The 12,754-nt window shown below is 38.3% G+C and overlaps 1 protein-coding gene across 3 annotated transcripts in view; it reads left to right on the top strand.

The window, feature by feature from the left end:
* USP15 (ubiquitin specific peptidase 15) overlaps positions 1 to 12,754 on the top strand; it is a 110,398-nt gene that overhangs the window by 16,399 nt on the left and 81,245 nt on the right. For all 3 annotated transcript variants that reach the window (XR_001482735.1, XM_015419512.1, XM_015419589.1), the window contains exons 2-4: positions 6,923 to 7,050; positions 7,505 to 7,635; positions 12,599 to 12,725. Coding sequence is in view for 2 of the 3 variants with exons in the window: in XM_015419512.1 (XP_015274998.1) it covers positions 6,923 to 7,050; positions 7,505 to 7,635; positions 12,599 to 12,725 (386 nt within the window). In the remaining variant the exon portion in view is untranslated. The remainder of the gene's footprint in view (positions 1 to 6,922; positions 7,051 to 7,504; positions 7,636 to 12,598; positions 12,726 to 12,754) is intronic.

Genomic DNA, 12,754 nt, shown 5'->3' with positions numbered 1-12,754 from the left:
TACAGAATCTAACCTAGGGCCACAGACATACAGGGGTGATGACTGCCCTACCAGGCACCCTTTTTGCGGCGGATCTTCCGTTGTTGTCTTGTTCTTGCTGGGGGTAGTCGGCGGCGTCCTTTCTGGTGCTGGTCTTTGGAGTTCCCGTCTTCTGGCTGTAGCGATTCCATTTCCGGGCCAGGACCACTCACACTTCTGCGCATGCTCCGCTGCGGCCTCTGTCCTGATGAGGCTCCGGCCTGCTGCGTTGCGCCGCCTCCGCGCCAGTTGGTCCGGCCTCCTTCACTCGCTCGCTCCTTGCCTCGCCAGCCACCATTTTTCTCCGTCGCCGACGCCACTGCTTCGCCTCGCCGCTCACCGCTCACCGCTGCAACACAGGGACGCTCCCCGCTCTAGTAGCAGGTACCCATTAGTCTAATCGCCCTTTAACGGGCTTTCGAGCCGCTGGGTGGGTGAGAGCTGGGACATAGGGCCGGGTGCTCACCCCGGCCACGGTGGGGCTCGAATTATAAGAACACTTTGCTTGGTGTACGCCTCATTGCATAGGCTTCATCGAATAGACTTCCTTGGGGATTGCACTGTAAACCTCTACTTCAATTCTCACATAGGCCCTTTCTGTACTCTCCTTTTAATCCATGTTCACAGCTGTGTCCTCCAAGTAATTCTGCACAAAAGTCGAATTCAACCTTTTAAATTCAGTTTTTTCCCCATTCTGCACTAAAATCAAGTTCAGTCTTCTTTTTATTCTGGGTTTCCCCCCTTTTCTGCATTACATAACCTCCCTTCAGTCTCAGCCCAGTTTCAGCCTGCTGTTGCCCTGGGTTATTTGGATGCTGGTTTTGCCGGTGACTTAAATTGCCTCGACTTGAACACTGAGAACATCCGGAGTGGCAGGCAAATGTGGAAAAGACCATAGTGAAGGATTTCAAGTAGCATAGTTCAGAGAGAGAGAGATCCTTCTGTGTTTCTGGAGAGTTGCTGCCAGTCATTGTCTGCAGCTCTGAGCTAGAGGGACCATTGATCTGATTCTGCATAAGACAGTCATTACATAACTAGTTCTCCAGTAATGCATTAGAGCCCATTTTACAAAGGAGAAAATCAATCCCTAATTTATAAAACAAAGAACAGCAGATTCACCTGAGTTTTTCTTGTTCTTATTGATGCAACAATTGATGAGGCTTTAAAGAATGATTAGTTGAATATTGCATTCAGACATTAATATTTCCAGTAGCTCAATCATGTATTTAGGTAATTACCAAGAACTTATAGTATGTGATTTCATGCAATATAGAAGTCAGATAAGCTGTAAGTTTCTTCCTATTAGTGTAAAAGATTTTAATAGTTTACCAAAACTCACTTAACTCACATTTATTGCTTTCCCCCCCAAAAAGGCACACTAATGAAATTTTCAGCCTAATAAATAGTTCTTGTTTTCAAACTCCAATGGAGATCTATCTCACAGTGTAGGAAGATTCACCTTTTCAGAATGTGGGGTACGGATTCCTTGCATGTCTTCAATAATTAATCTGCTACCTTCCAAAATCTTAATTGAAAGAGTTTAGTAAAAACATGACATTTGCTGATTAGGACATGATTACATGATTTAACTTGGCGATAGTGCGTTGTTGGTTTGGTTATAACACACCTGTTTCCCATAGGGATGCCAGATCCCTCCTGAATAGCTAGGCTGTCTTGGCAAACGGGGGGGGGGGGGCTTACTGGAAGCAGCAGGGAGGCCCATCCAATGTACAGTGATATGTCTACGTCACTGCCCACGTGACCTAGAAGTGACATCATCACATTCGGGATGTCAGAGAGTGACACTCTGATATTTGGGCAAAAACTCCATAGTAAATTTGGCTTCAACCATAGATTTTTTGCCCAAATACCTGAGTATTGCCCTGATGTCCTGGATGTGATGATGTCACTTCTGGGTTACATAGACAGTGACAGACACATCACTGCATGTCAGATGGATCTCTCTCTTTTGGGGGGTAAGTTCCCCCCACTGGCCAGCCTCCGTCAAGGGATCTGGCAACCCTCGTTTCCTATCCTAAGACTATAGTTGAGTGAGTTGTAGGTATAAATATGTTGGTGGAGGCAGTGTTTTGGTCAGTATCTTTATTTGCCCATGGACTGAAGTGAAATAGTTGAGAATATAAAAATGTTGCTCCTCTTCCTTTTTGGCAGTCTTAGAAATGCCACCAGAAACACACAAAATAATGAAAAATGAAAGAAATTATTTTAGTATTTTTACAGTGATACAGTTGGCATTAGACTTTAAAATTAGAGGTTATCCTCCAAGCATGTTCAAGTACAAATGTGAAGGAGGAAGTCCTGAAAAATATAGCTAATACCGCTTTTTTAGTTATCATGCAAACTGGTAGGCTTCTTAAAATTTAGAGGCTTCTTGTTGCTATGTACTGTTTACTAGTGTTTCTCAATACACTTCCATACAGACTTCCCCATGTTTGCATGAAAGTTGTTCCAGCAAGGTGAAATGACCATGATAATGTCTCACCCACCAATTACTCCGTAATTAGGTTTTCATTGGAGATTAATGCACAATTTTAGGGAACAATCAGTAGGCAAAAAACCCCAAGCAGTGCATAATCCTGCTTATATATCAGACTGATTAAATTGCAACACTTTTGCATAAACTTCCACAACTCAGTGTACCTTCAGAACCTAATAAACTGTGTAGTATCATGCTTCAGAACTATCGAAGAAAGGGTGTACCCAGCATGATTTTCCAAGATGGGTTGATATGTTTTATTTAGCAACTTGAATGTTTGGATGGAATTTTTTTTTTGATGATTTAAACCAAATCTTTGGCTATGACTGATTTTTTTTTAATCAGTATACTTTTTTTACACTTCAGAATGCTGTTCATTAAGTAAAATTTATACAACTTGTCTTCTACTGTGGGAAATACAATGATCTAGCATTAGGTTTTTGATCCTTTTAAGTCTTGGTTTGAACTGAGATAACAGGTCAAGCAATATAACTGTAAATAAAGTCTTTGAATTACTTGTCCCATGTGATATGGAGATTATCTTTGTCAGTTTCAGTCAGTGCAAACCTACAGCTTTCATCCCAACAATCACAGTCAAGGGAAGATCAGGGTGTAGGATTATGTACTTCCACCCCTCATCCTGATTACCAACAAGAGCAAACTCTGGGTATATTTAACTTCTGTTAATGTTGGTCCATGTACAAGAAGAACCTACCCAGATGCAGCACTAACCATGGTTAGAAAGTGCCTTGTGGGCTGTCACACTCTTAGCTCTCTTTCTCCCGTTTTGTATTCATATTCTATCAGCTAATTGTGTTCGTCTGTTATGACTGAATCTAAGAAATACTGAATGTATTTTCAGACTGGAGTTTGCAGCCTTGGCTAGGAACAGTTTATAAACCCTGGTTTGAGCTGTGGTTAATGTTAGCGCAAATGTAATATTTTACTAGTATAAAATTTCATTCTCATTCGTGTGAAGAAGTGTAAGGTATCTTTCTCACTTGTATGAAGGAAAAATGCGTGTGCCCTCATAATTTACCTGATTCCCTAACCATGTTTAGGAAATGGGGACCATTATGTCTCTACAGGCCCAGTAACAAACCATAGATAAAGCTGGCAAGGAAAGGAGTAAGGGGAATTTGTGCATGACAGGGAAGGAGCTACTGAAGAAAATTCATGATGCCATAGTTTGATTTGTTAACTGTGGGTAAGGGTTACACTGCATCATCAAGACTTAGTGATTTCCAAAACTTACTTCACTTATTTTTGAGAAATTCAAGCACTGACCTATTTGTGATGAAGTGGGAGGGAATTTTGAGGGAGGGAGGTTATTTAGAATATCAGAGTCAATTTGATATGTTTTGGGTCTTAATTGTAGCATTGCATTTTATTCATCGATTTTGACAAACATACCATGGATGACTTGTTCCCATGACCCATATTTTGCCCCCACCCCCAATATCTCAACAATGCATTGTGCAAGATAGATACCGTTGTATTGAGGGGGGGATCAAAACATCTCTCCTGCATTTTTGGGCTGTCTAAAGTTTTTGTCCTCACCTAGGCTTGCTTCTTATATAGGAAGTGGCAGATAAGTTCTTTGGTTGTGTAACTCTGGATGATCAAGAGTAAAAGAGAACGTTGCTGAGATGTTCAGCAGTGCCTGCTTGTGAACCATAGTTACAGATAGATCCCTTGTGTACAGGGTTACCAGGTCCCTTTGGCTTGCCAGCCGAGGGATTTGGGGGGTATTCCAGGGGTGGGGTGGGGTGTTGTGTGACATCCCTGACACGATGACATCTCATAGAAGTGATATCATCACGTTGGGGAGATCGCGCTGTGACACTCTGCATTTTGGGCAAAACTCTATGGTTTTTTGGCACAAAAAGCAGAGTTTTGTCCAAAAAGCAGAGCATTGCTGCACGACATCCCAGCGTGATGCCATCATGTCAGGGACATCACCATGTAATGTCCCTGTTTGGGGGTGGGGCAGAAGCCCAAAAAATCGGAGGAACCCCCGCTCAGACTGGTGGTCTGGCGACCCTAGTTGTGTAGGAAGGTTAAAAGTGTAAGTTTATTTCTGTTAATACGATGTGGCTATTCCACTTTCTCTTTCTAAAACTGTCAATCTAGAGCAAGTCAATGTCCCATTGCAGACAACTTGAAAAAGTTTGGAGAAAAGTTGGAAAGCAGCAATCTAGTTTTTCTGGCTGAATTTCATTTTTTTATGTTCAAGTTCAGTGTTCATTAAATGTCAAAATACTAAGGATGGTAAAGCAGTGGACTATACAATACGAGGAATGGACCTGTGGGATTCATGGGGAAGATGAATGTCCTTTCCTTCTGACTATTCTTCTTTCCCCTCACACTCTTTGTCTCCTTGAACTTCACATCTGCCCACTATTTCTTTTCTCCCGCTGACCATCTTTCAGTTTTGTAATGGAGTATCTGATCACTGAAATTCTGTAAGGCCATCTCATGATATCTTGACAGGTATTTTAGGTTGTGTAGGCAATCTAGTGTGACTGAAGTAGTCATAAGATCTAGGCATTTAAACAATTTTTTTTTCTCCAAACTTTTTAAAAACGATTTTTGTGTGTTTCTCAGTACAGAACAGTATCAAATACAAAACCATTTTCCAGTGTTGTTTTATACTCATGGTCCATGTCTTACTATTTAATTGTTCTGAGTGGCCCTGAGTTGTACATGGTCTACATTATAACCCAAGATAGCATGAGGAAATTAAAACATATCAAAATACATATTTGAAAAAAATTCCTGGGTATTCAGTCCAGTGTTCCCTTTGTAACACTAATTAAAAGGAGGGGCAGTCATTTACACTGAGAACTCATGGGCGGAATATGCTACCCACATCTGCATTATTGCCTTGCTATGTGTGCTTTTTCTAGGCCATTTCCAATAGGAAGTAGGCCAGCTCTCCAGTGCATTTATGCTATCATGTCAAACATACATCTGCATGCATATGTTTATGTGGTAGCATATCATTCTTCCCATATTCAGTTTAACTGCCGTGTTGCTATAAAGATCTTATAAGTATTCACTTAAAACACTTTTATCCCTTTCTACTTAATTCATGACTCAAGGCAGCAACGGGTTAAAAATATTAAGACGCCTAATAAAGGGCCAGTATTAAAAACCTAGTGTATAATTGTTATATACAAAAATATATGTATTTATTAGAAAAACAGTTAAAAACATATAAGGGCCCAATGAAAGCTTAGTTACAAAGTACAAGTGACCTGAACACAAGGGCCAATACAAGTGACATGTGTCTTATCTGTACCTCAAATTGTTTGACTTCTGAAGAAGGCCCCCAACGGGCGGAAATGCGTCTGGTCACTTGTACTGGCCATTGTGTTCAGGTCACTTATACTTTGTAACAATGCTTTCATTGGGCCCTTATATGTTTTTAACTAGTTTTCTGATAAATACATGTATTTTTCTATAAAATAATTATACACTAGGTTTTTAAGATTGAACCTTTATCAGGCTTCTTTCTTACCCTTGTGGTTCTTGATTCCAGGCACTGGACAACTTTAAGAACAAAAAATATGTAACAACAATTACGAACCCAAACAGAAAGGAGGGTCGATAAGGAAACACCAAATGAACACCTGGTGGAAGGTAGTGATAGAGGAGGACACATGGATCTCCCTGGGTTTGTGCTGACATGTTTTGTGCTGGGTTTGTGCTGACATGTTTTGAGTATTTTGGATGGATTGAATTCTGGGTAACTAAGGGATAATTTAGTTGCTTAAATTTGGTCTAGTCCTGTTTGTATTTGCCACATTGTTATGCCTGGATATGAATATTGGCTAATGGCTACTTAGTCCTAGTTGGGTTGACTGGTGACTAGTTATTGGAATTGCTTAGGAGTCTGACTACAAGACAAGGGGCTTTCAAGGATTTATTCAAATTGTGCTGTAATGTTGGTGATTTGTGTAGAAGTGAAAATGTTACTTTTTTAGCACCTCACATGAAGATACAGAAACCTTGGAGCATATATGTTTGCATGGCTTTAGAAATCTGACAATTGCACAGTTACTTTTTTAATAACATCTTTCACTTGACAACTTTTTTGATTCATTACAAGTAATCATATTGTAAGGAGATAACTATATGGCATAATGAACTAATTTGGAAGGCTTTAAATGCTAGTGTGTAAAAATAATTATATGTACATTGATAGCCCCTTGTGACAAACTGGAAGTTTATAACAGAAAGATGGCACAATTCATTTTGCCTCAAATATGTAGATGTTGCAAAAACAAATTGTGTGCTTTAATGATTTAGATTTTGCAAATTTGTTTAATACAAATATGGTGATACAGTTTGGAAACTTAATTCACCTTATTAAATAATATTCACATATTCCTTCTTTTCAAGGTATTTAGTCGATAGTCGCTGGTTCAAACAGTGGAAAAAATATGTTGGCTTTGACAGCTGGGACAAATATCAGATGGGAGATCAGAATGTTTACCCAGGTCCAATTGATAATTCAGGACTTCTCAAAGGTAATGTATTAAATTCAATATAAAAACCAGGATAAGTATTTATGATTTTTTCCAGAAACCTCAGCCTGCAACACAGAAGTTGCAGAATATATGTAACATACTGTGACAGTTCATGAAAATTAAATATTCGATGAAAATCTGTGAATGGAATTGATCATTGAAACGAAGGAAAAGAAAACAAACGGGCAGGATAAGCTCTCACTAGTTTTTTTTAAATAATATTGCCTTTTTATGCTAAAGATGTGCTATTTTAAATCTTGCTAAAGTACTTTGCAATAAAGATGATGTGTTATGACAGATCTGAACTTTCTTCACTCTGTTAATAGATATTGTAAGTATTTTTCAGTTGTTTCAAACTATTATGTTTCGGTGTAAAATAATTTATTTCAAAGTATGACCAAATTAAACTGTCTAAATGTTTCCATAACTGAATGTAAAAAATGTTTTCTTATAGATGGTGATTGTCAGTCTCTTAAAGAACATCTTATTGATGAGCTGGACTACATTCTTTTACCAACTGAAGGCTGGAATAAGCTAGTCAGCTGGTATACTCTCTTGGAAGGCCAAGAACCAATTGCACGCAAGGTACTACTTATACTGAGCCTGAAATATATGCCATATAGTCCTAAAAATACTGTTTATTCAACTCAGCACTCCTGTATTTCCTTGCATTTTCTGCAGCTTAACTGAGCAGATCACTGGCATTGATTTTTGTTATTCATTAATGGCTTGGTTAATTTATTTGAGTACAAAAGGGGGAAAAAAGAAGATATTTATTTAAACTGTATTCTAACAACTAGTATGCCATCAATTTCATACAGCTTTGCTGTGCTTTGGCATAGCAAAGCAAATGTAACCCTAAAACAGTGTGATAACAGCTATTTGATATTTATAAGACAACCAAATGGCAAAAAGCATAGTAATGTGTGAAGTTAAGGAATAAGATTAGAATAACTGTAAAACTTGAATGCAAGAAAATGCAAAAAAAAAAAAAAATCACCGTGTTGCCTTCATAGTAGCCTCTTACTGCCATAAGTAGTAAAAGGAATATCTCATTGTCCAGTTTCCCAGTGCTTAATTTGGATATAACTGAATTTTACAAAGCATTAAATGATGTTGGATTCACAGAAGCACAGGCCAACCACAAGCCAAGTAATAATCAAGCAGTGGACTTTCCCTCTTTCCACAGCAGTCCCATGTGTTTCCCTGTCTGGTTCTGACAGCTGTAGAACCCTCTGAAATCAGGGAAGAGAGGGTGTGCAACCCCCCTGGGTTGAGCTATGCCCCCAGGTTTCTTATTACACAGTAAGCCCTTGATTCCAGTTGTAGTTTAATATTTCTCAGCAGTCCCTGATAAGTTGCTTATTGTATGGATATATCTAAACTAAATGCTTTAACCCTTTCATGTTTTTCTTGATAGTCAAATAGCATTAATTACAAATGGAAAGAGTATTGTACTCAGTTTTGCTTTTCCTCGTTTACACTTGTTCAGACCATACACCTTAAGAGTTTTACACCTTATATATAGCATCTCATTCTAACAGCACCAGTGCACATTATTCTAAAATATTTTCAGATATTTTTGGAAGTATCAGACTGTATAGGAATCTCCCTTTATTAGATATTCCTTTAGTTTTATTACATTCTTCCTTTCCATGGCACTCTCCCCCATTTCTTCCCAGGCACTGGCTTTATTTTACTACTTGTCTACTAGGGCACTGCTTTCCTGAAAATTATCATAGGATAATTTCTCTATGTCTGTACTTCTAAGCTTACACAGAACCTTTGATCCTCTCCTACCTGTAGTGTATTGTGGCACAGCAAAGATCAACAGAATTTTGTTCCAACATATACTTTCATAGAATAAAGTCCACATCTGCATGCCAGACCACAGACTTCCTTAACTATGGTTTGACATGTATGAATTATGTCTTTTGATTGTTCTAAAGAGATAAACAGTTCTTCTGAACTCAGCACAAATACTGTGGCTTAAATGAGCAGCATCAGGTATGACTGAAAATATCAGCATGAGCTGTGAGCTAAGCTTCATAGTTCTTAGTTGATTTTCCTGTTCGTAATAGTAGACAAAATGGGAACTGTTAATAGCGTATAACTGTAAATGCCTGTCATAATAAATAGGCTTTTTAACATATTGAGTTATTTACGTATTGCTATCAAAGGAGACGGCGTTACTTTTGCTCATTTGACTTCCCCTCCCCCATAGCGTTGTTCAATTCTCCAGTGATGGAACTCCATAGTGTATTAATGTATTGTATACTTGGGATCAATGCTCCCTCTAAGCTGTGGAATCTTGTGAGCAAAGATTCTACTTTTGTGAGCCGCTAGCATTAGAGTTGTGAGCAAGCGATTTGGCTACTGCATAAATCAGTTTGCTCTGGAGCCCTCCTTCCTGAGCTCAGACAAAAATGTGTGAGCCGGAGGCTAAAAAACTGTGAGCTGGCTCACACTAACTCAGCTTAGAGGGAACACTGCTTGGGATTCATTCTGGATATGATTTTGATCTCATGCCTTATTTTAATGCTTGAAGAAACCCTGTCTCAGATTTGTTTAGTATCTAGTATATTTAATTTTTAAATTAAGCTTCCTCAATCGGAAGTTGTATATCTTAATTAGCAGTATTGCTCAAAAAGCTCCCCTGTATTAATGCTTACTAAGGCGTGAAATGACACCAGGCTTTTTGGATCCCACATGTAGCATAAACACATCTGGCAGGGTGTAGAAAAAGAAATTACTAGTTTGGTCACAAGCTCTGTCTCCAGACTTTTTGTGAGGTTATAAACATGTTGCTCTGAAACAACATCAACAGATTTCGTTGCCAGTTCAGATTGGGTTGGACTGAAGAACTTGTGCTTGGGTCTCAGTTAAGATGGATGAACTACCTACTGCCCTTAAGAAAGGTGTTAGCCAACATATTAAGTAAGGGAGGAGGGAATCTGAGCAGAAAAAGGAGCCACTAGATTGGAGTAAGCCATACCCACTACTCATCTTCCAGCTTTCCAGATGAGCCTGAGTGCATAAAGTCAGTTTGATAGCAGTGAGAAATCATGTTTAAAGAGGCTGTTCTGCATTGTGCCTTTTAAGTTCACTATTTTGATACCATAGTGTAAATCATCAGTTCAGCAATAACATCATTAGTGAAGAACTTCTGTGTTCATGTGACCCTTCCCTAGTACTCTAGCCCTTTGCATTCCATCACTACCCTTTGCTTCTCTACTACATTTGTGTCCTCTTGCATTTCCAGAAAGCAGGGAGGGAGCCAGCCATTGCCAGTCTAGAAACCAGGTACCATTACCACTTGGCTGTCTCTACAGTGCTGCACCCATACTGACCATTTTTAATGCAGCCTTGCATTGGAATATATTTGCCTAATTCTTCACATGCTGCCTCAGACGTTCCAATGAGTTTCAGTGAGACTTATTCCCAAGTAAGTGTGCATAGTGCTACAGCTGTAAACTGGTAGGAAGGAAGAACGCTTGTTGTGCAGCTGCATGGCTGTGCATAGGGTGCTTTCTTCCTGCAGTTTGGTCTTGTAGATTAAAGCTTGTGGTAGAAACAGTCCTGCAACTCTGTCTAACACAGGACAGGCATTGTCTTCTTCCTACCAGACAAAGAACTATTAGTTCTAAGTTAGGAAGGGAGGAACCCAACAGCCCAACTTCAGAACTAAATCTAATTTTTAAAAGGGCTGTGTGTTGGAACTGGACATTGAGCTGTCTTTGCTTATTTTACATCCTCAAAGAATGTGTAACACTTAAACCTGAAGGGGAAACTGGGGGTTCACCCGGTTGTCTAGGGCAATATTTATCAAATTAATAATTTTGAGAAACATAATGGTAATAGTATCAGAAATTTACTTTCAACAATGTAGGTTGTCTGCCATATTTTTCACTGGATATATATATATGTATGTGTGTGTGTGTGTGTATATCTCAGAGTCAAAGTAACAGATGACATGTTCCTTCATGTAGCTGCAATTAAATACTCTTCCTTTTTGTTACTATGCAGCATACTAATGTTATCTTTCTCTCTCTAAAATATCAGTGATGTGATTAATGTTCTTATTTGTTTGTCAGAGAATGCTGATTATGATGTGTGCTTTCTCTGGTTAAAATCAGTGGGGAAGCCTGCATTCAAGAGGCAATGTGCTTGTCAGAGTTCTTGAATGCATAAGGAATTCTTGGGTTGTCCTGATAGAATTCTCTTGTGCAAAACTTTTGAAAACTTGAATTAAGTTAGTGCTGTAATAACGTCCCAGTTACTGGGTGGTACCTGATGCAGTTTTATTTAAGCCTATTAACCATGTGGTGGTAATAATAGAGTATCAATACTTGATCCGAGTTCCTTTCCAATCTCTCAGTTGTAACCAGGGCTGTGTGTATTTTGCAAGTAAAAACAACAATCAAACTTCTGTTCTAAAGTAACCTATATTGTGACAAAAATATAGCTTTTACTAGTTTACAAAATTCTGTTTTTGCTAGTCATGGGAAAGTGCAAAGAATTCTGCAGAAACTATAGTTTCTGAGACTTCACCTGTTGTCCACATGCCAGAAAGAAATAAGGCTCTTAAAAAAGTAAAGATTCTTAGGAAGCTGAATTCTAAAACAAACATCAGTTTACAGTGTTTCCAACACTTCAGTGGAATCATAGCATACATACAGCTCTGATTGTAACCCTAGCAACAGCAGTAAATTGTTTTTATAGTAATATAGGATAGTATTCCTTTTCACCAGCCCTACTACATCTACAAGAGGGACAGTGAATACAAATCTAGTTGTGTATACAGCTTCTATAAAATAAGTTCCCATTTCCCTTAAATGTCCAAGGCAAGCTCCTGAATACCTGGAACGTTTATTAATATGCCCTTCTCCTTAAGTGAGTGTATGTTCTCTCTGTTGGTATAGCATATGACTTCTAGCAGTTACTTGGTACCTCCTCCTTTACCATATTTGTCTGATGTATCACATATCAGGCTGATGGCTATTTTCAGGACAGTTTACATGGCTGACTTATGCAGTTACAGCATAGAAGATCATATGGAAATATAAAAGAGGTGATTGTGAATATATTCTGCTTATTTCAATTTGCAAGTTTTATCATTTGTTAGTAACTTTTGATAAAGAATGAATTAAATTTGTTTTCTTAGATAAAGCTGAATATTAAGATATCCATTACTAGAAAACCAGCAAACTAAAATAGCAGTTTTTCCTGGTGTAGACTGTTTTGCTATATCTTTGTACCTTATATTGGTATTTGGGTTACTGATAATATTAAAAGAGAGCTGGGGAGTGTCTTAAACTATAACTATTCAAATTTGAAAAGAGCTTCTTGATCACCTACCTTCTGTGACCTTTAAATTCTATCATAACAATTTCCAGATTGTTACAAACTATCAAATTATAAAAATGTAGCTGACTATTGGAATAGTTAATATTTTGTAATATTACTTTCTGAAGCATTGTTATATGCTTTGAGGAATTAAAATACCCTGCTCCAGTTAATAATCAATTTCGATCTGTTTATTTTCCAGGTGGTTGAACAGGGTATGTTTGTGAAGCACTGCAAAGTAGAAGTATATTTGACAGAATTAAAATTATGTGAAAATGGAAATATGAACAATGTTGTAACAAGAAGATTTAGTAAAGCTGACACAATAGGTATGCCGATTGTTACATAGTTTATAACC

This window comes from Gekko japonicus, unplaced genomic scaffold (genome assembly GCF_001447785.1).
Source record: "Gekko japonicus isolate JY-2015 unplaced genomic scaffold, Gekko_japonicus_V1.1 scaffold282, whole genome shotgun sequence".
NCBI classification, from domain to species: Eukaryota; Metazoa; Chordata; class Lepidosauria; order Squamata; family Gekkonidae; genus Gekko; species Gekko japonicus.
The sequence above is the reverse complement of the archived record's forward strand: the minus strand, read 5'-3'. Positions and strand labels throughout refer to the sequence as shown.